At 51.4% G+C, this 26,552-nt stretch overlaps 1 protein-coding gene across 2 annotated transcripts; it reads left to right on the top strand.

The window, feature by feature from the left end:
- The first annotated feature begins 703 nt into the window (after positions 1–703).
- Positions 704–26,552, top strand: GTSE1 (G2 and S-phase expressed 1). Of its 2 annotated transcripts, XM_060112970.1 has the most exons (12): positions 704–779; positions 1,247–1,346; positions 8,247–8,304; positions 8,406–9,030; positions 11,953–12,123; positions 12,916–13,039; positions 14,644–15,018; positions 20,776–20,848; positions 23,088–23,318; positions 24,741–24,945; positions 25,412–25,624; positions 26,093–26,552. In XM_060112970.1, exons 2-12 carry the CDS (start codon positions 1,325–1,327, stop codon positions 26,174–26,176), a joined length of 2,181 nt encoding a protein of 726 aa, XP_059968953.1. In that variant the 5' UTR covers positions 704–779; positions 1,247–1,324; the 3' UTR covers positions 26,177–26,552. The 2 variants fall into 2 exon arrangements, with proteins under 2 accessions (XP_059968953.1, XP_059968952.1); XM_060112969.1 differs by lacking the exons at positions 25,412–25,624; positions 26,093–26,552 and having other exon boundaries at positions 24,741–25,368.

Here is a 26,552-nt window from a genome sequence, read left to right as displayed (position 1 = left end):
ACCTGGGTCTGTGTGGCCCCATCTTTCTTCTCCACTTAAGCAGGATCCTGAGCAGATGATGGAGCTCAGAAAGGAGCCATGGACAGAGGCTCAGGGAGGAGAGGGGGGAGACTAGCACATCAGAATGCAGTGGAGGGGGAGGCAAAGAGCGAGGCTGAAGGCTGCAGAGGGAGCCCCCAGATAGAAACGAGGTGTCAGCGATGCCAGGACTAAGCCTAAAGGGGTTGCAGAGGGCAGGCCGTGCTCAGGCCCTAGACAGGTTCTCCTGGTCCAGGGGCATAAACTAGGATGTCTGGTCACCCAGAGTCACCCGGGCGCTCCTCGGGGCAGGGACGGGTCTTCTTAAGCTATTAAGAACTGACCCGTAATGCTTTACAAAGCAGGTAGATGCACCTATTTTGTTTGGTCATCACGTCAACACCCTACGATAGGAATTTGATTTTTACTTAGGGATGAAGAGCTGGGATCAGAACCATGTCCCCTGCAACGTGTAGCTGTGCTGATGCCGAGCCTGCGGAGACACCACGCGAGCTCTAGGGAACCCTGCCCCAAGCTGCGGGTTCACCGCAGGCCCGGTACGGACCTCAGGCGAGCGAAGAGCGCGGAAGCAGTGCGCACGCGCGCCGCGCTCCTCTTCTATGACTCCGACTACAAACCCCAGGACGCACCGGGCGCCGAGGCCTTTCAAACCGGCCAATGAGCAGCCCGCAGCGCGTCCGCCGCGGCGCGTTTAAACTCGGGACAGAGGCGCATCGGCCGGGGCGTCGCGGCAGCTCGGGGTGAGGTGGCACCAGTGGGGTGCTCAGGCGTGGCGGGCGGCTCGGGCCGGGGCTCCCGGGGGACTCGGGCGCGGCAGGGGCTCGGCCCGGGGGCCGCGGGGTCCCCTCGCGCGGTGCGGCGAGGACGGGGTCGCCCTGGGGGCAAACCAAAGCCCCCAGCAGTCCAGCCCAGGAGTTCGGTTGTCCGGGTCTGGGTCCGGGGCATTCAGGCCTCCCTCGGACGGCGCCGCCCCAGAGCTCCCGGCCCGGAGGCGTGCGAGCCCGGGGTGTGCGTCGCGGTGGGCCTCGGGCTGTGGCTCAGGTGGCCTCTACCGGCCTTCGCGTCCCTCCCTGACCCGCCGCGGCCGCCAGCCCCCTCTGCCCAGTCCGAGCTGCAGCGGCCCACGCTGCGGGGCTTCCCTGGGGCTGGAGGAACCTGGGGCCTGGGCTCTGACACCCGCTCACCTTCTTGCTACTGGTCCCTGCAGTGACTTCTGACAGCCCTCGCCGCGCAAGGAGGGGACGGCAGCGACGTGCCTTCAGCCAGCCTGTCCCGAGAAGCGGAGATGGAGGTTCCCAGGAAGGATGGTACGTCCCTGTCACTACAGCGCTGTCGGTTCGGGGAGCTCATGGAAGATGCAGGTCGATTTAATGCTCCTGCGAGAACTCGTTTATTTAGTCACTGCTCATCCCGTGCTCTGCACCCGTTAAACTCCTGGTCCCTGTCTTTAAGGAGTTTGCATCCCTCTAACTTCTTTATTTTCCGCTCTTCTACATTCCCTTTACCCCCCAGTTTTAACTTCTGTCACAGCAGAGATTCTTGTCGGTTTTATTTACTGCAGTGTCCTCAGTGCACTCGGATATTTGTGGAATTGGATTTGATGTTGTCTTTTTTTTTTTTTTTTTGCTTGTTGCTGGTTTCTGTTGGCTGAGACTTGTTTTGGATCTTGGCCACCACGTTAGTGAGTGAGCCTGGTCTGTAACTTTGCTGTCTTGTTCTGTTCCTGTCAGGTTTGAGTGTGGAGGTGACAGCAGACTCCCAGAATGAGTTAAGGGCCACGCCCTCTTTTTCTGCTAAAGCCTTTTGGCATCCTTTATCCTTTGTTCTTCACAACACCCATGCGAGTAGACTGGGTCTCCCTGTATCCTTAATTACTCCATCCTGCAGAAACCATCCTAGAGGATGCCAGTCATCGGTGCTGCTTCATCGGATCTAGAACAGTGTTTGCGGCTGCAGTCTTCTCCCCCTTCCTCTTCTATCCCCACTTCCGAGGCCCTTCCACGTGCCTGCTGGATCCCCGTTGCTGCTTCCTGAGGCCTTCACCCCTCTGTCACCCTCCCTTCGCATCCTTACTTTTTGGCCTGTCCATTAACTCACGTTCATCATTGACGTGCAAATAGGTCCCATTATCTGACTTGTCCCATATCCTCCGCTCCCTCTCCACTGCTGTGTGCCTCATTCAGAGCCAGACTTCAAGAACCTTCTGTATTCGTTTCACTATTTTTTCACATCCTTCAACCCGTGCCAACCCCCTCCGCCCCGGCACTCCACTCAAGCTGCCTTTATCCGTCACTGAGGACATCCGTGTTGCCAAATCTGCTCTCATTTTTCTGTCCTCTCAGTAACCTTTGGCCTTTTCTCCTTCCGGAAACTTCCCTTGCTTGGCTTCTGAGGCGTCTTGGTTTTCCTGCTGCCTCCCTGGCTGGTGTACTTCCATCTCTTTGCAGACTTCTCTTCCTCTCTCCGGGACCTGGTCTGGGGTCTCTTTGTACTTCCCCCCACAGGTTCTCAGACAGTCCCATGGCTTTAAATCCATTCTCCTTTCTGGTGGCGCCCACATTTTGTCTTGAGCTCAGCCTCTCCTCTGAGCTCTGGACTTGTGTGTTCACCTGCCCTTGTAATTGGCATCTTCACGTAAATGTCTCCCACCTCTTAACTCAGCAGGTACCCGGCTCCCACCCCATTCTTAGCAGGCCCTTTGTCCTTCTAATGGAAGTAAATTGCCTCTCCATTCACCCAGCTGTGAAAGTTGTGAAGCCGCCACATTCGTTCAATCATCAGTTATTGTCATTTCCACCATATAGCTTGGATCCATCTACCGCTTTCCATTTCCACCCAAATGCCACCACCTTGGTCTCAGCCATGTTAACTCACCTCCACCTACTTTATTGTTTGTTTGTTTGTTTTTTTAATATTTATTCATAAGTATTTTATTTTATTCTTTAATATTTATTTATTTGGTTGCACCGGGTCTTAGTTGCAGCAGATGGGCTCCTTAGTTGCAGCTCACCAGCTTCTTGGTTGTGGCACGTGGGCTCCTTAGTTGCAGCATGTGAACTCTTAGTTGCGGCATGTGGGATCTAGTTCCCTGACCAGGGATCAAACCAGGGCCCCCTGCACTGGGAGCGTGGAGTCTTTTTTTTTTTTTTTTTTTTTTTTGCAGTACGCGGGCCTCTCACTGTTGTGGCCTCTCCCGTTGCGGAGCACAGGCTCCGGACGCGCAGGCTCAGCGGCCATGGCTCACGGGCTCAGCTGCTCCGCAGTATGTGGGATCTTCCCAGACCAGGCCACGAACCCGTGTCCCCTGCATCGGCAGGCGGACTCTCAACCACTGCGCCACCAGGGAAGCCCAAGCGTGGAATCTTAACTACTGTGCCACCAGGGAAGTCCCTACCTACTTGTATATTTTGCACTTTGGCCAGTGTGTGCACTGTAAGTTCAGTAGATACTACCTGCTTCTTTTCTGATACACTGTACACAGCCCCCAGGGTAACCTTTTAAACACAAAAGTTAGAGCATATCACTCTTCTGCTTAAAACCCTTCAATAGCTCCTGTCCCACTTTGGATAAAGTAAAAGCCTGTCATGGCTTGGATATTGTCCGGGATCCGATCCTACCTGTGTTTCCACCTCCTCCTGCCACTGACCACTTCCTCAGAGGTGTCCCCACCTCCACGTTGGCCCCTCACCACACTGCCTTTCACTCAGTGTGCCCACTGGACAGTGCACTCCCAGGGGAGCACACGGCCCGAGGTTGCAGAATGGACAAGGCAGCCAGCCCAGGTCACTCGGAGCCAGTTGCGGAGCCTGGTGTAGAAGGCTTTTCCCCTGACTCCCGGTCTGGGATTCCGTTCTCCACAGCAGACAGATGGAAGTCTGTAGCAGTGACCTGGAAAAATGACTTCCTAGGTTCAGACACGTAAGAAGTGAAATGTAAGAAGTGAAATGTACGTCTCAATCTCCTTTTTGTCCCTCAGCTGCCTAGTTCCCACCTCCAAAGGCCACTGATGTCATCGGTCTCCTGGGTGGTCCAGACCTAACTTGTGCAAGGGCAAGGCAGTATGTGTCATTCGAGTCCCCCTTTTCTATAACATATAGAACTCTGTTCTGCATCTTGGTTTTTGCACCTAATTTATCTTGATGATCTTTGTATATCAATATATGAAGTGTTACTATTTTTTTTCTTTAGCCTAAGTAGTGTTCCATTCCGCTGTGGGGCTGTGCTGTACTCCTATCTGCTATCCGGGAACATTTAGTTTGTGTCTGGTGTCTTGCTGTAACAAATGCTGCTGCAATAAATAACATGGGGGGAATTCCCTGGCGGTCCAGTAGTTAGGACTCAGCGCTTTCACTGCTGAGGGCCCGGGTTCAGTCCCTGGTCGGGGAACTAAGATCTCACAAGCCGTGCAGCGCAGCCAAAATAAATAAATAAATAAATAAATAATAATAATAATAATAATAATAATAATAATAATAATAATATGGGATACTTGACAGCGGTAGACTTCTGGGTCAAAGTGTATGTGCATTTCTTACTTAGTAGATACTGCCAGGTTACCCTCTGTAGAGCTGTAGTAACTTACAAATCAAACTTTTTGATTTTTAACAATCTTATAAATGAAAAGTGGAATCTCAGGAATCTCAGGAGTTTCATTACTCTTATTTTTGAGTGCGGCCGGACTTCTGGTCATATATTTAAGAACATTTCATTTTACCTCCTGTAAATTTCCTCTGTTCATATCCTTTGTCTGTTCTTCCGTTCTGCCTTAGTTGTTTTACAGTTTCTAGCACTGTTCACCAGTTGGCCCTTTGTGATGTGAGCTGCACGTGTTCTTTTCCCTGCTTGTTTCTTTTAACTTTGCTCTTGGTGATTTTTGCCATGCAGAGATGTTAAATTAGTAATATACTGGACTGTCAACTTTTTGTTTTATGGCTTCCGGTTTGGTGTCATAGTTAGACCTCTGCACACCAGGTTATAAAGTGATTTCCCCATGGTTTCTTGTTCCCTTAGGGTTTCATTTTTTCAATTAAGTCTTTGACTTATTTGGAATTTGTCCTGGTATGGTATGAGGTATGGATCAAATTTTAGATACATATATTTCCCCCCCCATAAAAGGTTATCAAGTTTATCTCAATACCATTAATTGAATAATCCACTTTCCCCTTTTATTTGATATGTTACCTTTATGATATACTAAGCTTTTTTTTTATATCCATGTTGCATATTTCTTGTTAGGTTTGTTCATAGGTGTTTTGCATTTCCTTGGTACTACAGTAAATGAGGTCTTTTCTTCCACTGTATCTTCTGTTCTTTTTAGATGTGAAAGCTGTTGTTTGTTTGTTTATTTGTTTTTTGTGGCTGTGCCATGCAGCATGTGGGATCTTAGCTCCCCGACCAGGGATCAAACCCGTGCCGCCTGCATTGGGAGTGCGGTGTCTTAAACACTGGACCACCAGGGATGTCCTGAAAGCTGTTGATTGTTGTGTAATAATTTTGTCAGCCATGTGCTTTTATCCGTTTACAATTTATAATAGTTTTTAGTTGATTTTCTTGATTTTTCTTGTGTCTCTAATCATAGCATCTGTGCATTGTGGTAATTTTAACCTCCAAATTCTTTCCTTTGTCTAATTGTGTTGGTTAATGCATCCAAAATAGTGTTAAGAATTGTGACAGTAGGTGGCCTTGCCATGTTCCCAGCTTTAAAGAAATTTCTTCTTTAGTTTTCTATTAAGCCTGATGTGGGCTTGCTGGTTAACTTATGTGTAGATGGTAGTCAGTAATGCTGTTCATCAGTATTTCTGCTTTTTTTTTTTCCTCTTGGATACATGGTAGAATTGTACTTCCCTGCCCACTTAAAGTTGGATTTGCCTCAGATGTCCAGTGAAAGGGGAATGTTATGTGTCACTTGTAGGTCTTTTAGACCCAACGTGGAATTTGCTATTTCCCCTTTCTTCTGCCATGAAGACCAGCAGTGCTTCCGATGGTGGAGGCTCCGTCAGCCTGGGTTCTGGAGTGAGGGGGACATGGAATGGGGCCTTGTCAGACGGTTTGAGTGAGAAATACAGCTTTGCTGTTATAAGCCACTTGAGATTTGGGGATTGTTTGTTACTTCAGCATAAGTTAATCTGTCCTAACTGATAATATATATTTGCTCCTGGCTTTAGGAGGAATGCTTCTGATGGTATCCCATTAAATCTAATTTTGGCTTTTGGGTTGAGATGGGTACTTCGTTATACGATAAAATATGTCTGTTACTTTCTTTGTAGTTCTTTTAAAGTCAACAGTGCATGTTGCGTTTTGTAATGTGCCTTGTCAGTGTATGTGGAGGTGACCCTGGCTTCCCGCTTAGGTCTAGTGATGTGATCGTGCTGCTGGATTGTGTGGAACTAAACTGTCCTGCAGTCCTGAGGTCCTGGCTGAACCTCACTGGGTCATGATCGAGCCATCATCGTCGACTCTTAATGTGTTGCTGGGTTCTGTTTGCAAATATTCCTATTTAGGATTTTTATGTTGACACAAGCCAAGTCCTTAGTTTTCTTTATAGAGCAAACTTTGTAGGTTTTTGGCATGGTTGTGCTTGCTTCATAGACGCAAGCTGGAAGCTTTCTCTTTTCCTGTCCTTTGGAGCAGTATAAATGGTTTTGGAATGACATATTCTTGAAAGATTTGATAGAATCATCCTGCGAAACTATCTAGGACTTGTGCTTTTTTGGGGAGAATGGCTCTTTAATAAATTTCTCCAGTTATTTTGTTATAATTGAACTATTACGATTTTTTTCTTTCTTTTGGAGTCAGGTTTGTAAATAAATCGATTTTAATCATTTAAATACAAAAAATATTCTATTTCCTAGAACATTATCTCTGTCAGCCAAGTTCTTAGGTTTATGTGCACAGAGTTGAGCAAACTAGCTTATGAATCTTTTAATCTCTTTCTCTATTTCTCTTTATTTCTTTTGTGCTTTCTACCTTTTCCTTGATTAGGTAGTTAGGATTAATTGAATTGACTAAGTAGGACCTCATTAGGCTATCAGTATATTTTAAAATTTTATGGTTTTGATAAGCATGGTGCATTGTTTATTAGGATCAAATAAAGTAAGATTTGTGAAAGTGGTATATGAACTTTATAGTATTGAAATACCAGTTTGTTGCATTTTGATAAATATTTGCTGAGAGTCCAGGCCCTTAGCTGGACATTGGGGAGTTTGGGGGAGTATCAGGCATTTGCTGTCCTGGAGGAGCTTACAGTCCGGTTGGTGAGAGACATTTACAGGATAGGGATGCTAAGGCAGAGGTCCAGCCGGCTGGGGCTGCAGGAGCCTAGGGGAGGGCAGGAGTGGAGTGGAGTGCGAAGCTGGAGGAGCGAGTGGCCGTCCCAGCAGAGGGACCCGCTGCCCCAGAGCCCGTGGTCTGTCAATGGAGCCTCGTGGACTGGCAGGGCTGGGGAAGGCACTGTGGTGGACAGGGCACGAGGAGCAGTTTTATCTGGGCGTTCAGGATGAGCTCCAAGGAGAGGCGACAGTCAACAGGTATTCATGGAGCCCAGCCGTGTGCTTGAGTAAGGCTGAATTTGCTTCTGAAAGAGGACTAGGTGCACTTTGTAAGTGGGGAATTTAATTCCAGGGGAGCCGAGGCAGCTGGTCTTTAGAAAATGTTCTGTACCAGAAAACGACTTACCTAGTCTTGCAAAGCTATCCCAATGACTCAGCGAATGCATTTTAGATTATATCTTTAAAATAAGGGCTGAAAAATAAGGACTTAGGCTTTGGTGGCAGCTTAGCAAACACAGAATGGCTGATGCTATTTTTAAAAGGAAATGGAAAAAATAAGATAATCTAACGCTCCTTAAGAAAATGTGGCTATTGAGCTTCCCTGGTGGCGCAGTGGTTGAGAGTCCGCCTGCCGATGCAGGGGACACGGGTTCGTGCCCCAGTCCGGGAAGATCCCACATGCTGCGGAGCGGCTGGGCCCGTGAGCCATGGCCACTGAGCCTGCGCGTCCGGAGCCTGTGCTCCGCAACGGGAGAGGCCACAACAGTGAGAGGCCCGCGTACCGCCAAAAAAAAAAAAAAAAAAGTGGCTATTAAAATAACGATGTCACACTTTTGGAAGTGAGATTTCAAAATAGCTTTGACAGCTACAGAGACTATGGTGATGTTTTCTCGTTATCAGTCCCATCCCGAAAATAACGACTGACTTTTTCCTCCCCAGATATTCTTCTTTTGGCTGATGAAAAGTTTGACTTTGATCTCTCATTGTCTTCTTCAAGGTAAACACATGAGTTTTCTCCCCTTGCCTTTGTATAACCACGTTCATTGAAGCCTTTCATTTAAATGCTGTGTTATTAATAATCCTTTTCTGACAAAATAGTGCCAATGAAGATGATGAAGTCTTTCTTGGACCTGTTGGCCATAAAGAAAGATGTATTGCTGCCAGCTTAGAATTAAATCATCAAATTCCTGAAGAGCCTCCTTTGCCAGCATCTGAAAGTCACTTCACTTGGAGTCCTCTGACTGGGGAGAAATTTGTGGAAGTTTATAAAGAAGCTCACTTACTGGCCTTACAGATACAAAGCAACAGCAAAACCAAGGCGGCCCTAGCTGCCACGCCTGAAGACCCTGGGAGCCAGGGAGTGGAAGGATTCATACAGGAATCAAAACTAAAAATAAACCTCTTTGAGAGAGAAAATGAAGTGAAGAAGAGCCCCAAGTCACTGAAGAGGGAGACGTACCACCTGTCGGACAGCCCCTTGAGCGGACCGCCACTCTGGGGCACCCAGCGCCCCTCAGGTGCGGCCCTGCCAGCCGCTCCTGCCCAGGCGAGCCGCCCCCCGATTCCGGGGCCACCGCACGCCTCGTGCTCTTCTTTGCCAGTGGAGCCAAGTGCTGCTCACCCTCCGGACCAGGCTGGCACTCAGAAAAAGGTCACCAGCAAATTGCTGCTGCCCCGAGCCTCGTCTCTTAGAGGAAAAAGCATTCCCTCGGCCCTGGAGAAGGTAGCCACGACCCCCGGCAGCACATTTATCTGGGGAGCCAGCCGCTGCCTTGCTTCTGCTTGGTTTGTGCCCTAGAACAGAAACCGTTATGGGGAGGAACCTGGGAACGTAGCTGCTCTGAGGGCTCTGAGGGCTCTGAGGGCTCTGAGGCGTAGGCGTGGGAGGTCCAGGAGGCGGCAGTGCCAGCGGCGCGGGGAGCTGGGCTTGGGGCGCGTGGGCAGGGCCGCCTCGCTGCTGCGGTGACTTAAAAACACCTCCTCCTCAATTCTGTTTGAGACCTTTCCTTCTGTTTTGTTCCAGCACTGGACATTCCACCCGTTAGGGATTTTATGTGCGTTAACAAGCAACTTCTTCCCAAAATCCCCCCTCCGGGAATGGCCATTGGTCTCCCTCCTCAACCATGACTGAGTTTAGATTGTTCCCTCCCAGGCACGAGTGGATGCACTGCCTTGGGAGGTGGCAGTGGATTTGTGTGCTGCCTTCGGGGTGCGGCCAGCCATCTCTGGGAAGCGGGCGTCCTAGCGGCTCTTGTGGGAGGGTTCTGGGGCAGCAGAGGGTGGGTGTCAGATTACAGCCGCCTCCTGGGTTTGCCTCGGGAGGAGCAGCTCGGAGCCTGCCCTGCGCCCTCTCCCAGCTCCGCTGCCATCGGCGACAGGCTTCAGCTCTCCGAGCCAGTTAGAGAGGAATGATGCTTTGTGGGGTTGTTAGCAGGTTTAGGTCGATGCAGAACACCCAGCGAGGGCCTAGAAAATCGCTTCCCTCCACGAGCACATCTCCTGAACCACACGACCCCCTATCAGAACCCAGCATTGAACCAAGCTGAAAGTGGGTCTGGCATGCAGTGGGTCTGCACCAACGGGGCGGGGCGTGCGACCATTGCTTCCCCAGGGCTGAGACTGCTCCTTTAATCGTGCAAACTCCTCTTCCTGGAAATCATTTGGATGTAAATTTCTGAAATGATGTTTCTAGAATGAAAGCGATGTGGTTCTTTGTGTAATACATGGACTCAGGACAGGGAATTGGGGTATAATTTTGCTTCTTCTGGGTCCTTTTATTTTCCTGGTCCTAAGTAGTGCTCTATTGCCAGAGAGCTGAGTTTTTGGTCAGTGAGGCAGCGTTTGAGCTCACTTGGGCACCCCCATCACTCCCCACATTGTTTCTGTGGGGAGAGTCATTCACATCCAGAGTGACTCACTGACACAGGTCACCCCTGTGAGGATCTCCTCTAGACACACACAGCTGGACCACTTGATTGTACCATTTAGAAGTGTCTTTGCAAGGCAGCTGCTGGGATGGCCGTAGTTAGAAGAAAAGACAAGTGTTGGTGAGGATGTGCATCGCTCATGGGACTTTGCAGTGGTGCAGCCACTGTGGAAACAGTTTGGCAGTTCCTGGAAAAGTTAAACATAGAATTATCACATGACCCAGCAATTTCCACAGTTTGGCATATTCTCAAGAAAATTGAAAATGTACGTCCATGCAAAAACCTGTGTAGCAATGTTCATAGCAGCATTATTCATAATAACCCAAAATCAGTAACAACCCAGATGCCCATCAACTGAAGAATGGACAAGGGAAATGTGGTCTCTCCATACATGGAATATTTTTAGCCATGAAGAAATGGAGGACTTACACATGCTACATACAGATGACCCTGGGGAGCTAGGTCAGTGAAAGAAGCCAGACGCAGAAGGTCCCATGTCATATGATCTCATTTACAGGAAGTGACCGTAATAGGCAAGTCATGTTCTAGAGACAGTACATCTGTGGTTGTCTGGGCTGGGAGGTTGGAGGAATGCGAAGTGACCGCTAATGGCGTGAGTTTCTTTTAGGAGCAACAAAAATGATCTAAAGTTACATTGTAACTGGTTGCACAGCACAGAGTATACTAAAAACCACTGAAATGTACACTTTAAAATGGTGAATTTTATGTTACGTGAAGTATATCTCAATTTAAAAAATGATGTAAAGGAAAGAGGAAGTTACTGCTTTATGAGCTTCTTTTGCTTCTTATGAAGTCTTGGTATGAGAGGTTACTTATGTAAGCATGGATTTGTTCCACGAATGCCCTTGTACCTGAATGTCAGGAATTTATTCTCTGTTGGAGTCTGCTCGCTAAAGAAAAATGGCTTTCAGTCCTAGATGAAGATTTATTGCAGTTAAGCAGCCCCTCTGGTAGAGGGCATGACCATTTAATGAATGATTCCGTTCCGTACAGCATTTTAAACTTTATGTAACTGGAACCAGTTCCCTCATTATCACCCTTAAATATGAATCCTGGCTGAGGAGGAGCTCTAGAGGAGCTCCTCCTATTAGTGGTCTGTCTTGGTATTATTTTGCCCTGTGTTCAGTGAGGAAGCCAGCTCCATCACCATTCTGTCTGGTAATTTGGCGGAGGAAGTGAACCGCCATATTTCTTTCCATCCAGGTGATGAATTTTATTTATTATTATTATTATTATTATTTTTTGGCTGCGTTGGGTCTTTGTTGCTACGCGCGGGCCTCCTCTAGTTGCAGCGAGCAGGGGCTACTCTTGGTTGCAGTGCATGGGCTTCTCACTGCGGTGGCTTCTCTTGTTGCGGAGCACGGGCTCTAGGCGCGCGGCCTTCAGTAGTTGTGGCACGCGGGCTCAGTAGTTGTGGCTCGCGGGCTCTAGAGAGCAGGCTCAGTAGTTGTGGCGCATGGACTTAGTTGCTCCACGGCATGTGGGATCTTCCCGGACCAGGGCTTGAACCTGTGTCCCCTGCGTTGGCAGGCAGATTCTTAACCACTGCGCCACCAGGGAAGCCCCATCCAGGTGATGGACGAGGACCGTGTGTTGGGAGATGGATGGTGGCTGCAGTTGCTCTAACTGAAGCCTTTGTGTGTCTGTACATTGTGAAAGACTAGATAGTTCTCACATTTCAATTTACAATTTTTCAGCCCATGAAAGAGAAACCAGCTAGTCCTTCCAGGATGAAAATCCTAAATGAAAAGGATTCCCACAGCAGCGTGCCCCCTGACAAGCCCCGTGCTGCCCGGGACGTCACTAGCTTGCCAGCCGGTGGAAACCACGTGGTCCAAGGCAAGCGGTCACTCCCTGTTCCAAACAAGGTGGGTTGGCCAGTGCCGAGGGGGGGCTTTGGCCTGTGGTCGAAGGGAATAAGGGGCCGCTTTGTATACAGGGGACGTGTCTTTTTTTTTTTTTTTTTTTCAGGCCGCGCCATGCGGCATGTGGGATCTTAGTTCCCCGACCAGGGATTGAACCCGGGCCCCCTGCAGTGGGAGCGCAGAGTCTTAACCTCTGGACTGCCAGGGAAGTCCCCCATGTGGGATGCGTCTTAATTAAAATCAAGGTTAGGGAGGTTGAAAATAGGACCCGGTTGAAAACAGGAGAGGCAGCTTGGCGAAATGCAGGGCACAGAGGCCTGGCTTGCGTGAGGGGCCAGCCTCTGCCCCCAGGGAGCCGAATGGACTGAGGAACGTCAGCCTCACTGAGCACAGGGTCTCCCTCACTGCGTCCGTGCACCAAGGAGATGGAACATCGGTGCTCTGAAAACTGCAGCCCCTCACAGGCATGGGGACTACCGTCCACATCTTTGCTGTTTATTTTCCAGCGTTGAGCTGTGTGTGCTTGTGAAAAGTGCCACATCACTGGTGGTACTCGTTAAGGCTGCCCAGTGCTGGGCCCCACAGCTGTTGACTCCGTAGGCCAGGGTCCAGGCCCCAGATCAGCCATCAGCAGGCTGCCAGGTGTTCCTCATGCAGGGCTTTGCCACTCTGTGGGAAGTACTGCTTGACCTTTTTCTTCCTTAAATTCAAGACAATTTGTAAACTATTAAAGCCATTTAAAAACCCCACTTTTGCAGTAATAAGCCATGGGTAGTAATGAAGTCTTTGTTTTAGTCTGGGCTGAAGAAAACCATGTTAAAACCACCTGGATGTGCTGGCAGTCTTGCAAGAAAGTCCTCTTCAGGGTCCATCTCGGGAGTGAGTGCCAGCGTGTGTGCTTCTCCAGCGGCTGGCAGAGGTAAGGCCGGCCCTGAGTGCTGTCCATTCCTGCCAGACTTGTCACAGAACCACCTAGCAGAAGGTTCTGGAAGGCTTGCTGTGGTCTGGGGCAGGGGAGACTGTTGGGGTCCCTGTCCTCCTCTGAGGGGCATGCCTCTGATGGGTAGTCCTAGTTCAGGGCAGGATAAGCAGTCACAAAGTGGGCACGCTCTCCTGGTGCCAGCGGACCTGGAAGGACACTGAGGCCAGCCTCAGTCATGTGATTAGACACAGATTTTTTTAAAGTAGGGCTGTTCCAGATAGTCTGGGGCATAGGACCCCTGTAACTCCTGTGTGTTTATTTAAACCTGTACTCCCAGACCTGTTTAAATTCAAGGTACTTTTTAATCTTTCCAAGCCAAGGCTGCCATCTAGCGGTAAAGGGGAGAAACCCTAGTAGGCTATGGGGAAAGGCATTCGACTTCCCGCTCTTTAGGACTAAACTCTCTTCAAATTATATTTGCTGTGTAGACTCTGACCATAGGCTAAGCAGCATAGTGTGCATTTTGTATACAAAATGTGAGAAGTCTAAACTCCTGAATGAGACTGATCTGAGTTGGAATCCTGTTAGTTGGTGGTTAAGAGAACTTAAGTTGTTTCTGTATCTTTACAAACTGAGGGGATGACACCTCCCTCGCGGTGTCCTTGTGGGCCTTAGAAGAGCCACGTAAAGTCCCATTCCTGGGTCTCGCATGTGGCATGTGTTCAGTGAAAAAAAGTTCCATTACATTAGGTGCTGTGAGGTCTGTTTTGCTGTAGAGGTTCAGGGCATCAGCACCATTTTTGTTTACGATTTCTGATCCTGCCTCTGGGAGAGGTTGAGACAGGTTGAGGGGAGGCTTCTGGTGAGTGTATATTTCTCTGTTGTGTGTAGCAGAATCACCAGGGTCAGATTCCATAGTGTGATGGGGGGAGCACTGTGAAACTGTTACACACGGTGTAACATGAGCTGTGGCTTCAGTCATTCTCTTAAATTTCTCTTAAGAACCTTTTACCAGATTGAGCTCTGTGTTGCATATACTGGCAGCTGAGTATTTTCACCCTAGTTTATCTGCTATGCTGATTTAAATAACGCTCATAATTGATACGACCTAACTTCCTTGTAATTTAAAGGAACCGGCCAGGAAGGATTGTCTTCTCATCATGTTTCCCTCCCCACCTCCCTGACCAGCCAGGTGGGGCATGTGTCTAGACCATCCATTTTCACCTGTTCAGCTAGGGTAGTTTTCTGCTGTCGACATAATCAACGAAGATAGGAGAGCTTGAACTTATGTATCCTTATATGCATCTTGGTAATTGTGTCCAGAATTGGCACCTGAACTACATTCAGCTAAGCCATGAGCAGTCTGGGTTGTCCCGTGTTTGAGGATGTTGCGTGATGGACATACAGAATATTGTTCACATGTCATATTTTTTTAATATGGAAATCACCGTGATAGAAATAAGTAATTTTCCTCATTTGAAAATATTTTAAGGTAGATTAGCATATCTTGTGTGTGTGTGTGTCAGAGAGAGAGAAATAACTTACAATTTAAAAGTAACATCAGCTTGAGTGATAACAAGATTTTGTGTCTCCTCTTCCAGCTAAGCCAAGGGAACGTCCAAGCATTCCTGCGGACGGTTCCCAGTCAAACACCAGCCAGTCGGGCAGAACGGGACTTGTCCTGCCACGGCCGTGTCTGCAGCCGGGCCCTGCAGGCGTGTCCTGCAGGCAGAGCCAGAGACCCGGAGTTGCTGAGTCGACGGCGGAGCAGCCCAGGGCGCCCACCAGAGCAGCTCTCACCCAACCCCAGAGTCCAGGACAGGGAGGCCGCGGGCTGAACTCGCATCTCAGTTTGTCACAATCTTCTCAGGTGAATAAGACTGGGAGTACAAGAAGGCCCGGTTCCTGTCTGAATTCCAAGACGAAGCTTATGCCCGCCCCTACAGGTCAATTTAAAATTCCCGAGTGTTCTACTGGTAAGTAATAGATGAACTTTAATGTGTTTTTATCTTTTTATTTTTATTTATTTTTTAATGTGTTTTTAAAATATTGAATGAATTATATTTAAAAATTTAAAAATTGTTGGTTTTGGTGACGGTGGTTTCTTTGCTTTCATTTTACTTAAAACACTTAATATATGTCTTCTAATTTTCTTTGTGTTGGATAATTCAGTGAATTTCTTACCTTATATTATATTCCTCCTCTCTCTGTAACATATCATTGTCACATGGCTGCTCTTAAGATTTTCTCTTGTTATTTTCAGCATGTCGATTATTAGGTATTTTCATATGGCCTTCTTTGTGTTTATCCTGCTTGAGGGTTCTTGAGCTACTTTGATCTGTGGGTTGATATTTTTAATCAAATCTGGAAAAAAATGTGTCTGTTATTCCTTCAAGTATTTTTTCGTGCTTCCCCTCATTTCCTGGGACTCTAGTTACCTGTGTTGTAGGCCTCTGTATGTTGTCGTTTAGGTCACCGACGCTTTGTTTTCCCCGCACCACCCCAGCCTCTTGTCTTGTGGTTCAGTTCTGATAGTTTCTACCGTCTCGTCCCCATGTGTACACAGCTTTTTCTGCAATGTGTCTGATCTGCTCTTAAGCCCGTCCAGTTAAATTTTCATTTCTGACATTATAGTTTCCCCATTTTTGTCCTCGTGGTGTTTATGTTTTCCTTTGAATTTTTGAACATATTTATTATGGTTGTTTTAAAGTCTGTTTCTTCTAATTCCATCTTCCCCGTCATTTTAGGTCTGTTTCTATTGACTAATTTTTTCCTGGTTATGGTCACATTTTCCTTCTTCTTCACATGCTTAATATATTTTTTTTAATGTTTATAGATTTACCTTAAAAAATTTGTTTTAATTGGAGTATGGTTGCTTTACAATATTGTATTAGTTTTTACTGTACAGCAAAGTGAATCAACTATACGTATACATATATCCCCTCTTTTTTGGATTTCCTTCTCATTTAGGTCACCTCAGAGCACTGAGTAGAGAGCTCCTTGTGCTATACAGTAGGTTCTCATTAGCTGTTTATCTCATACATAGTATCAATAGTATATATATGTCAATCCCAGTCTCCCAATTCATCCCAATAATTTTTTATTGCCTGCTAGACATCATAAATTTTATATTTTTGTATGTCTAGACTTTGTTGTCTTTCTTTAAGAAGTTGAACTTTGCTTTGGCAGGCAGTTAAATTTCAGGAGAACTTGATCCTTTCGGGGCTTCTTGTAGAGCTTTGATGGGGCAGGTCCTGGCCTTTACTCTTGGGATAGTTTAGCCCTGCAACTAACGTGTGGCCTTTCTGAGCCTCTCCTGAGTGTGCTGTGTCCACGAGGTGTGCACTCTGGCCAGTTGGTGTGTTTCCCGGCCCTGGGTGGTGGTGGCCGTGTTCCTAGTGGTGGTTCTTGTCTGTTTTGGAGTCCTGCCCCACGTGCACGCTGCTGCTCACTATGCAGTGAGGACTCAGGGTCCCTCTCAGATTTCTAGAGCTCCTTCTCTCTCTGTAGCTCCCTCCTCTCTAGTACTCTGCCCCTCCAGTTCCAGCCTCTTTGGGCTCTCCCCAGCTGCCCCGGCATCCTGGCAGCGCTACCAGGCAGAAAGCCCTGCATGGTGTCTGGCAAGTAGTGGGTGGGGCGTTTGGTCGAGGTGAATTAATGTGATAAATGTGTATAATGCAGGGAGTTGCGTGGAGCTGATGAAGGGGTAGCACAGCTCTGGCTTCCTCTCTCAAGCACATGCCTTCCAGGGGTTTGAATATTTTGACGTTGTCAGCCTCACTGGCCAGTACAGGTGGCCTGTAACACCTGACAACCTCACTTGAGTTACTGCTTATGTAAGAATGAGCCATTCTTTGGAGTGTTGTCCAGTGCTGGACACTCTTTTAGGTATAAGGGATGTAATGGTAAGACAGATATCCTACTCGTGGAACGTACATATTAAGAGTAAAAGATAAGCAATGTCAAATAAGTATACTTTCAGATCATAAGTGAATAAAAGAGGATGGGGAAGAATTTAGATAGAGGGGTTCTTTAAGCTTAGATGGTCAGTGCAGGCTCCCTCAGGAGGTGACACTGAACTGAGATCTGAACCATGAGGAGAAGGCAGCCATTAGAAGAGCCAGAGGGAGAACGGTCCAGGCAGGAAATGGCAAGTGCAAAGATCCTGAGGCAGAAAGATGCTGGACAAGTTCTGAAAGCAGAACGAAGGCTGGAGTGGTAGGGACGTATAGTTAAGTTAGGATCAGATTCTGCTACAAGCCCAAAATAGCATTGGTTTTAATCAAGATAGATGTTTAGTTCCCTCTCACATGAAAGTCTACGTAGATTTTCCAGAGCTGCTATGGCTCTCCTTGTGTTAGGGATCCGGGCCTCTTCCATCTTGTTTTGCCATGATTAGCTTCTCTTCCTCATGATCTAGTATGGCTGCACCAGCTCCAGCCCTCACACCTCTACCAGCAGGAAAGATGAAATAGGTAAAGAAGAACAAAGCCCTACCTTCCAAGGATACTTACTGGAAGTTGCATATGCCACTTCCTTCTGTGGAAGTCATTGCTCTGGACTTAGTCACATGACCACACTTACCTGCAGGCGATGCTAAGGTATGGGGTCTTGCCTACACTCAGCTAAAATGTCTTTCTAAGAAGAGGGGAGCAGATACTGATCAAAACCAGCAACCTCAGCCCCGTTAGTGAGCGAGGAGAAGGGTAAGAAGAGACGGAGACGGAGAGGCAGTCAGAGGCCAGCTTGCATGGGCCCTGCATGGAGGTGGCCGTCGACATACCCGTGCAAGAGGGGGTGCCTGCGAGGGTCTGAGCAGGGAGGAACATGACCTTCGACAGATCCCTCGGCAGAGGGAGAGACAGGCCCTGTGGCCAGAGTGGGAGCAGGGAGGACCATGCTCACGCCTGGCTGGGGTCCAGACGAGAGATCGCGGAGGTGGGGGCAGCAAAGGTGAGAAGAGCTCCGACCTGGGGACGCTCTGGGAGACCAGGAGGGAATGTGGCCTTGGGGACTCGGAGTGACCCCGAGGCTTTGGCAGGAGTACCGTGGTGATGGAGGGCCAGAAGGAGAGCAGCTCAGGGTGGAGACTGGCTGTCCAGTGTGGACCTGTGGAGTCTGCAGCACCCGCGAGCTCCGTGGGCCGGGTGTGAGCTTGGACCTCAGAGGAGCAGCCTCAGCTGCAGGTGAAGTTTAGCTTTCCACCGCGGAGAGCCTGGTGTGTTTGCAGACACGGCCGCCCTAACAGACGGGGCCTTCGGGGCAGCCCTGGGCCAGGGCCCGTGGACTGCGTTCAGCAGCATTTGCTTCCTCTTCCCAAACGCCCAGAGCCAGACGCACCTCTGGCCGAGATGCTGCCGCTGCCTGGCTGCTGACTGGTCCCCGCCCCCCGGCTGCCAGCCACGTGGAGCCACAGGACTCCTGCCCTCCGCTGTCCAGGCTGGGCCCTCAGCCCCTCGGCCCTTCTGACATCTGCGCGCTCGCGTCGGCGGGGCTGTTCCTGTTGCTTCGCGATATCAGGTCCACAGCAGGCACGCCTTTCCTCGTTTGTCCTGGGCCGAATGGTTCCCACGAAGTCTGCACCGCCAGGCTGCGGGCGCGACCCTGCTGTTGAGCACATGCAGCTCTGCCCGTGCGGTGGCCGCTCACTCTGGCTGCCATGTGACACTAGCTGTCATTACAGAGGAGACATGGGGATGGTGTGAGCAGAGCCTGCAGCAGAGCCTTTAGTGTACAACTTTCTGAAAACACTCTTGGGATGGAGTGTCAATTACCGTGACTGCTTCCAGGAGCCACACGAGGGACGGAGACCCGGGGTGACCGGCAGGCGTCTCTGTGGGTCAGAAGCTGCTTGGAGGGAACAGCACCTGCAGCTCCGGGAGGGAGTAATTTCCAAGCCCTTCGGACTCGGGCCCTGGACCAAGCCTTGGTTGACTGGGGTATAATAAGGGTACTTTAATAATCTAAAACTCCACAAAAATAGTCACCCTCCTGTGCACTCTCCGGAAGCTCCTGAAGAGTCCTCCACTAAGATGAGGGAGGAAACAGGAAAGAAGAAGTTATGGGGCCTGAAAAGGGGGAACCCAACACAGGAGGTGGTGAGAGTGAGGGGCCCAGCCTGGTCTGGGAGAGAGACCTCCAGGAAACGTGTGGACTCGGAGCCCAAGAGGTAGCCACGTGGAAACGCTCCCAAAGACAGAGGTTGCAGGACATTTTGTCACAGGCCCCCAAATAAGAAACCAGCAAAAGACGGAGGCAGTTCTTTTTGGTTTTTTTTTACCTTTTCTAAAAAATATTTATTTATTTTGGCTGCGCCAGGTCTTAGTTGTGGCATGCGGGATCTTCGGTGTGCCACGTGGACTTCTTAGTTGTGCCATGCGTGCAGGATCTAGTTCCCCAACCAGGGATCGAACCCAAGTCCCCTACATGGGGAGCGTGGAGTCTTACCCTCTGGGCCACCGCGGAAGTCCCTGGAGGCAGTTCTTACGAACTCGAGGTAGGGGGTGGATGGGCGCTGCGAGAAGATGGGCTGTGTACTCCGTTAGACTCAGTTGTCAAAACGGAAACTCTGGAGGGCAGGTGGCCGCATGGATCGGGGCCGTGAGACTGTGAGGGAGCTAGGATCATATCACATCTCAAGGTTTTGAAAAACAAGGAAGTAGCAGGATATGTAATTTAGAGGTAGAAGGTAAACACCTCAGGAAACAAGCAAGGTAGAAATCGGGTAGGTGTGGCTGAAGCCTGCCATTTTGAATCTCTTCATTTTTTTTTTTTGGTGTGTGGATCGCTTTGATCTGATCAACTTTTGAAAAGAACAGGAGGTGGGAGGTGAGGATAAGCATGTATGGGCAGCTCTTTTGAGAAGATTTGCTGTGAAGAGGCACAGAGATGTGGATCGGGGGCAGAGAGGGAGGACGGGGCGAGGGGGCAGGTGCAGCTTGGTTTGAGATGGGGGGCCGGTGGGGAGGTACCCGTAGGAGCAGGGCCTGGGCCTCTCCTGCCTCCTTGGAGACCCGGGCCACCTTCCCCTTTGGGGCTGGGGTCGGCCTCTGCCCGTGGCTTCCAAAACACAGCAGGGTGCTGCCAGGGGGCCTGGCACCTGCGGCGTCGGGGACCCCCGGGTGAGTCTGGGACGTGGTCCCCGTGGATGGTGGCCCGGGGCTCAGTCCTCTGAGCCCGCTGGTCATTGCCTTGTGACCAGATGAGATCACACACGCAGAAATGCTCATCAACCGCCAGACGGCACATAAATAACGTCACGTCTTAAGATGACCTCATACCCTCCCGGTTCCCGAGAGCCGAGGCGGTGGTGAGCTCTGTGGGGCCCGCCTGGACCCCCCCGTGTTGGCGCCGCTTCTGCAGGCGGGGCTCATGGGGAGACCCGACGGGGTCGTGTGCTGAGTGCCGCCTCGTCCCTCGGGCCACTCCGTGCCCGTCTGGGGATTAGCCAGGCTGAGGGCAGTGGAGGGACCAGGACTCTTCCTCTTCGGCACCTGCTGGTTAAGCACCACAGCCCTGCCCGGTCAGTCCCCGGGGAAGGAGTACATGTCCCTTCCCACATGCCAGGGCCGGAAGGTTTTCCCTCTGGCTTTTCTGGCCTTCGTCTACTTTATGTGCCGTCTTCACTGCAACTTGGGAACATGGGACACTTAGAGGAGGACCGCCTGTTTGGTGAAGGCAGATGCGTCACCTGCCCCGCATCTGACTGACCATCACTTCCCTTCTCGTCTCAGGTGAACCCCTGGACAGTGCGACACCAAAGTCCTGTCGGGCGCAGAGGCCGCAGTCCTGCACGTCGGTGGGGAGGTACTGAGTCGGTCTGCTTCCTCTCTCTCTTTTTTTTTTTTAACTTCTTTATTGGAGTATAATTGCTTTACAATGGGGTATTAGTTTCTGCTGTATATAACAAAGTGAATCAGCTATACGTATACATATATCCCCATATCTCCTCCCTCTTGCGTCTCCCTCCGACCCTCCCTATCCCACCCCTCTAGGTGGTCTCAGAGCACCGAGCTGATCTCCCTGTGCTGTGCGGCTGCTTCCCACTAGCTATCTATTTACATTTGGTAGTGTATATATGTCCATGCCACTCTTTTCTTATGAGAACAAACTGAGGCCCCTGCTAACTTCTGAACCCACAGCCTGGCTCCACATGCCTGGCTTGAGTCTGGTCTCTTGGAGCCGCCCTTGTGTCCCTCGTGGTGACGGCGGCCCCAGACTCGCCTCCGGAGCTGGGAGTGCCAGCCCTCAGCCCTGAACCTGCAGTTCTCCAGCCAGACCGCCCAGCCCCCCGCAGAGGTTCCAGTCAGTGGGTCTGGGGTGGAGCCCTGGGCCTGCAGTGTCTCACAGGTGACTCGTGTGCACCCCATTTGAAGACCACTGGCCTGGCTCAGCCACTTAGACTCCGGTTTGAGTCCCAGTGCACTGTGTGCTCTAGATCTAGTGCAGGTTACCGTTCTGACCTCGTTTGCCCATCTGTCCAGTGGGGATGGAACCAAGCACAGCACAGCAGTGCTGCAAACAGTAAGAAAACACGCGCGCTCACGTGTGCGTGCCTGGGAGTCATTCACACGAAGGGCGGCCCCCCCCCGACTGCTTTCCTGCTGCCACCTTTACTGCCACCTGCTGAGGTGGGTGGGCTGCTCCCCCACATGTCTGGCCCTCTGGTGACCGGGCCCCGGCCCGGCTCTGAGTGCTGTCACAGTGGAGGGACCCTGGCCCACTGCTGCTCAGTCCTGGGCCCATTAGCTGGGCGCGGGGCAAAGGGAGGTCACTCTGACCCACAGGAGCACTGTTCCCAAGGCTGGGGTCCCTGCAACCAGCATGTGGCCAGGATGGGAGCATGGCTTTGGACATTGCTGGGGTGCGACGGCAGGACAAGCACCGGAGCAGGGCCCTAACCCTGGGTCTGCCCCAGCCCAGCCTGGGCCGTCCGCCACTCTGCACGGCTCCAGGCCTTCATTTCCTTGTATGTGAACTTGGGGGGCACTTCCTGGGCTTGGGCCAGACGCTTCCCTTACGGTATCAGCCATGCTGAGCCGCCTTCCCGCCATGCACAGTGGCTCAGAGCAAGACCCAGACCTGATGGCCACTGGCGGCCTCGATTCACCTCTCTGTGCCTCGGTCTTCTCGCCTGTACAATAGGGAAACGGTTCCTACCTGCCAGGGTTACTTTGAAGCTTACATTTGTTTATATCTGTCTTTATTTTCACTGGAGTTCATGGTGGAGCTGCCAGTGCTCAGCAGTGAAGGACGTGGGGCAGATTCCAGAAGTCTGCAGAGCGCAGCAGCTTGCTTACAGCACCTCTCTCCTGCCCGCGCTCCTGCAGTGACTCTGTCTTTCAGTAGATGTTAAAGTTTGCGTTTAGACTCTTCTTGAGCATGCAGACTGTCCTCGATGGATGATAGGTGTGTCATCTGGCCTCCCATGGGCTCCACGTTGGTGGGAGGTCCTTGACTTTATTTTATTTAATAAGATAACAGTTGACGTTATTCGGCCTCTCTCCTTTATCAACAACAAAACAAACTGACAGTGAGGCAGGATGCCCTGGCAGGTGAAGCCACAGGTATCGCCAGGGTGGGAAGGAGAGATGCGTGGGAAACAGGCATCCGGTGCCCCGGGTCACTCACCTGTGTTCATACCTGATTCAGGGGCCTTAGACCCAGGAGCAGGTGCACAGGGAGAGTGCTTGTCCGCTCGCGTGCCCGGCCGGGCCCGCCCTGGGTCTGGACTTCCTTGTGGAAATACTTACGCCAGCAAGAGGTGACTTTGAGATCCCTGTGAGCTCCCATGGAGAGCGTTTCATGGTACCACCCATGATGTGCTGCCACACTGGATCAGAACCTCAAATGGACCCACTGAGGAACCAAAACCCATGCCAGGGCTCCCGGGGGGTCGGTGGCAGCACCCCCTGCTCAGAGGACAGGGCTCTAATGGGCTTTGCTGGCTTGAATCTTCTACATTGAAACCACGGACTTTCTACTATGTTAGCGCATGACTGAATTGTTAGATTTTTTGTTCTGCTTAAGACTTTCGTGTTCCTAGGGTTGCTCACAGCACTCCTGCTAGATGGTCCTCAGCATCGCAGAGCCTCGCGAGCAGCGTGAGGACCCCTGTGAGCACGGGGCGCAGGTCAGCCCTGCCCACGCCTGCCAGCCGTCGACTCTCCAGCCTGCCCCTGGCGACCCCTAAAACTATGCCCAGGGCTCTGGCTTCTCCCCTGCGTGTGTCTGCTCGACGACTTTCTTCTGAGCCCCAGAAAAAATCTGCAGTGAGGTAAGAGTTAAAGGCTGCACTAAGTTTGTTTCAAATTCATAAAACCTCAAGCGATCATGTGCTGGGAAATCACGGTCAGGAAGCAGCCAGACTGAGGTTCATCACCGTTTCTCGGCAGCCGTGGGGGAGCCTGGCCGCACTGCACGCCCTCCCATTGGTGGCTCTCTGCAGGGAAGGCAGGCCACCTGCTCCTTGGTTGTGTTTCTCTCCTGACATCACATCCCGGTCCAGGCTGGAGGCCTGAGCAGGCGAGGAGGATGCCTGGACCTCGTTACACCCTTGGCAGAGACCAGAGTCTCCCACAGGGAGGAGCCCTGGGGCAGAGCTGCGCACTCAGGAGCCGTCCTCATGGCCGGGTTCCAGGGAGAGCCCCTAGCCTTGCCCTCGAGGGTTTCAGTCAGGGTGGCCACACTCGGGCTTCTTGGGAAAAGACGCTGCCCACCCGCCTCTGCCCTGTCTCCCACTCGCTGGCCCTGGTCCTGTGTCGTCTGTGCAGGAGACGGAACGGGCACAGTGCAGCATCAGGCCTCGATTCTCTCCTTATGGCAGAGCGTTGGGAAAGGCTGGGGGCGCTAGTGTGCAGATCTGCCAGCAGTGGGTGTCGGGCATGTACATGTCTGTTTAGTTCTGTGAGGACACAGAAGACTAGAAGAAGAAAGTGCGGGGCTGTGTGTTACGTGGGGGAGAAGGGACGCCAGACAGTAAGACAAAGGCCCATTGTGTGGCCAGTCACAGCGCTCTGTTCACAGGCGTCGTAGGTTTGCAGGCGTCAGCAGAGGGAAAAATTCTTTCAAATTATTATGAAACCTTTAAAATATTAAAAAGAAAAGACGCTGTATTAGTTTACGGAAACTGCTGCTTTCCTCCTGTAATTCGGTTCCGAGTCATTGGGTGTCTGAGGTCTGCCAGGCAGCAGACTCTGTCCTGGGCCTGGAGACGCAGCGGGAAGTGGCGGCCCGGCCGGGTCTCCCTGCACCGTCTAACAGGAAACACAGACACCAGGGCAGCATATCTGCAGGGTGACAGGTGGATGGGGACGGCCCCGCCGCAGAGTGTGTAACCAGGGCATTCAGACCTGTCCGCGGGCCCAGGCCTTCCAAGGAGGTGGCATCCTGGGCTGGAGGGTGGACATGGCCGCAGTGTGTGGACAGAGGCAGGACGCTCGCACATGGTCCTCGCCTGTTCCTCCTCCTTAATACCTTACGGAAAAGGGCATCAAATAGGCACGTGGGATCCAGACTGGCTTAGCTGGTGCTAAGAGGGACCTCGGAGACCGTGCAGTCCTCCTGTAGGAGCAGGAACCAGAGCCGGCCGCTCCCCACAGGACGACGCTTCTCCAAAAACAGTCTCCCCGAGCCACAGCCAAACAATTGAGTGTCGCCCAGAAGTGTCCTGATGAGATGCCCTCTTTCCCTCCCACAGAACTGCGCCAGTGAGAGAGGGTGACAGCAGGGCCACCGCCGGGCCCTCAGACTGGTCCCCAGATGGGAGCTTTCCTCCTGCGTCTGCTGTGCCGCAGGCACTTAACTTTTCTCCAGAAAAGAGTGATTTCATTTTTTCAAAAAGTATCACCACAGAAGTAGCGCTGGACGAAGCACAGCCACCTGAAGCTACAACACCCAGTGAGGTGAGAGAAGCAGACATCGTTGGCTTGTGTTGTCCTGGGCTCCCCCCGGGTGACCGCGGGATGTTATCTGTGGCCCTGGCTCCTCTGGTGCCAGCTGCGCCGAAGGGAAGGGGTCAGGACCTCCCACCTCTGGAGGAGACAAAAGCTGCGTCTCCCCCGTTTCCGACCATGGAGATGGCCAGGTTTCAAAGGGTGGGAGATGGGAAGCAGGGCGGCAGGGAGTGGGTGAGCGGGAGCTCCAGCGCTGGCCCCCGGCGGGAGGGAGCGGACGGGCTGGAGGGCCGCGGCGAGGAGGAGCCGTCGGCACGCCCACCGCAGCCCCTCTCCCGACCAGGGCCCAGCCCGGCCCTCCTTCCTTGGGTTTCCAAACTGTCAGTCACGTGGGACCGAAGCAGAGCTCACTCGTTTTCCCAAGATGGTTGACAAAAGATGCTAGGATCGCCTTTCAGTCTTGTTTCTTGCCTAGGCTCTTCTCGTGGATGTCAAACTGGATCAGCTTAGCATCGCCCTGCGGGCTGCAGCCACACCCCTGGGCGACCTCCCGCTCATCGACTTCTGCAAGACGCCGGAGGCGAGCGTAGCTTTGGGGTCTGGAAGCGGGCCCCTGGTCGACCTCCTGACAAACACCCCAGACGCCAGCAGGAGGGCTGTGGCCAACCCTTGCCACGAGGTGGCACAGGTGAGATGCAGCAGGGGCCCTGCTGGCTTTGGCCTTGGGTGGTCTCAGTTGGGTCTGCTCTTCTACCAGGCACGTCCCAGTGACCCTGGAGAGTGGCCACAGGGACTCCTGAGGGCGACGTGGCTCGGCTTGCCTCACCGTTAGCGGCGTGAGCGCACAGTTCACCAAGTCGTGAGCAGGAAGCCGCCCGGGAGCCCTCCCAGGCCCGGGGCCCCCGGGTGTTTCACGTGCGCCGCGCGAGCAGAAACATCTGAGGAGCTTGGCGTCTTCTCCCTCCAGCTGCTTACACACGATGGCCAAGGTGCCTTTCCACTGGGCCCGAGCCAGGTTCACCGAGCAGCTGGGTGCTGAGCCGCGGGGAGCTGGCCGCAGGCAGCCTGGTCTTCAGGGGACCAGTCCTTTGGGGTCTGTGGGCCGGGAAGGGGCGGCGTGGACGCTCTGTTCACCTCTGTGGCTTCTCTCCCGCAGCTCATAGACTTGGCTTCCCCTCTGATCCTGCTGAGCCCCGAGGCTAACAAGGAAAACGTGGAGTCACCACTTCTCAAGTTCTGAGCAGAATGAAATCCTTTGCATTTCACTCAAAGTTACAAGAACAGTCAGTCAGTGGTTTTCCACCCACAGAAATAAATTTTACGAGGAATTGTATTGGAAAATTTGAAACACAAAACAGAACCCTAAGTAAAGCTTCTGTGCCTGGAGCGGGGCTGTGGAGTTGGGGGTGTTTGGCCACCTGAGGTCACCGCCGGCCGACGGCCTCTGTCCTCACGGCCCCGCTCACACGCTGGGAGCAGAGCCACAGTCGTTTCAGGTGAAGAATTTGTTTTGAACCTTTTGTATGTAAAATAGCAAGTGACTATTTTTAAAATTAAGTTTGTATGAAAAGTTAAACAGTCTAGATTAAGTTAAATTGTAAAATAAATGTATTAAA

Source organism: Mesoplodon densirostris, chromosome 11 (genome assembly GCF_025265405.1).
Source record: "Mesoplodon densirostris isolate mMesDen1 chromosome 11, mMesDen1 primary haplotype, whole genome shotgun sequence".
NCBI lineage: Eukaryota > Metazoa > Chordata > Mammalia > Artiodactyla > Ziphiidae > Mesoplodon > Mesoplodon densirostris.
This window is presented reverse-complemented; position numbering and strand designations above follow the sequence as displayed.

Coding starts and splice junctions, on each gene's coding strand:
- GTSE1 (XM_060112969.1), top strand. CDS start 1,325: ATGGAGGTTCCCAGGAAGGATG. Junction 8,305..8,405: donor CTCTCATTGTCTTCTTCAAG/GTAAACACATGA, acceptor CTGACAAAATAG/TGCCAATGAAGATGATGAAG. Junction 23,319..24,740: donor CAGAAAAAATCTGCAGTGAG/GTAAGAGTTAAA, acceptor TCCCTCCCACAG/AACTGCGCCAGTGAGAGAGG.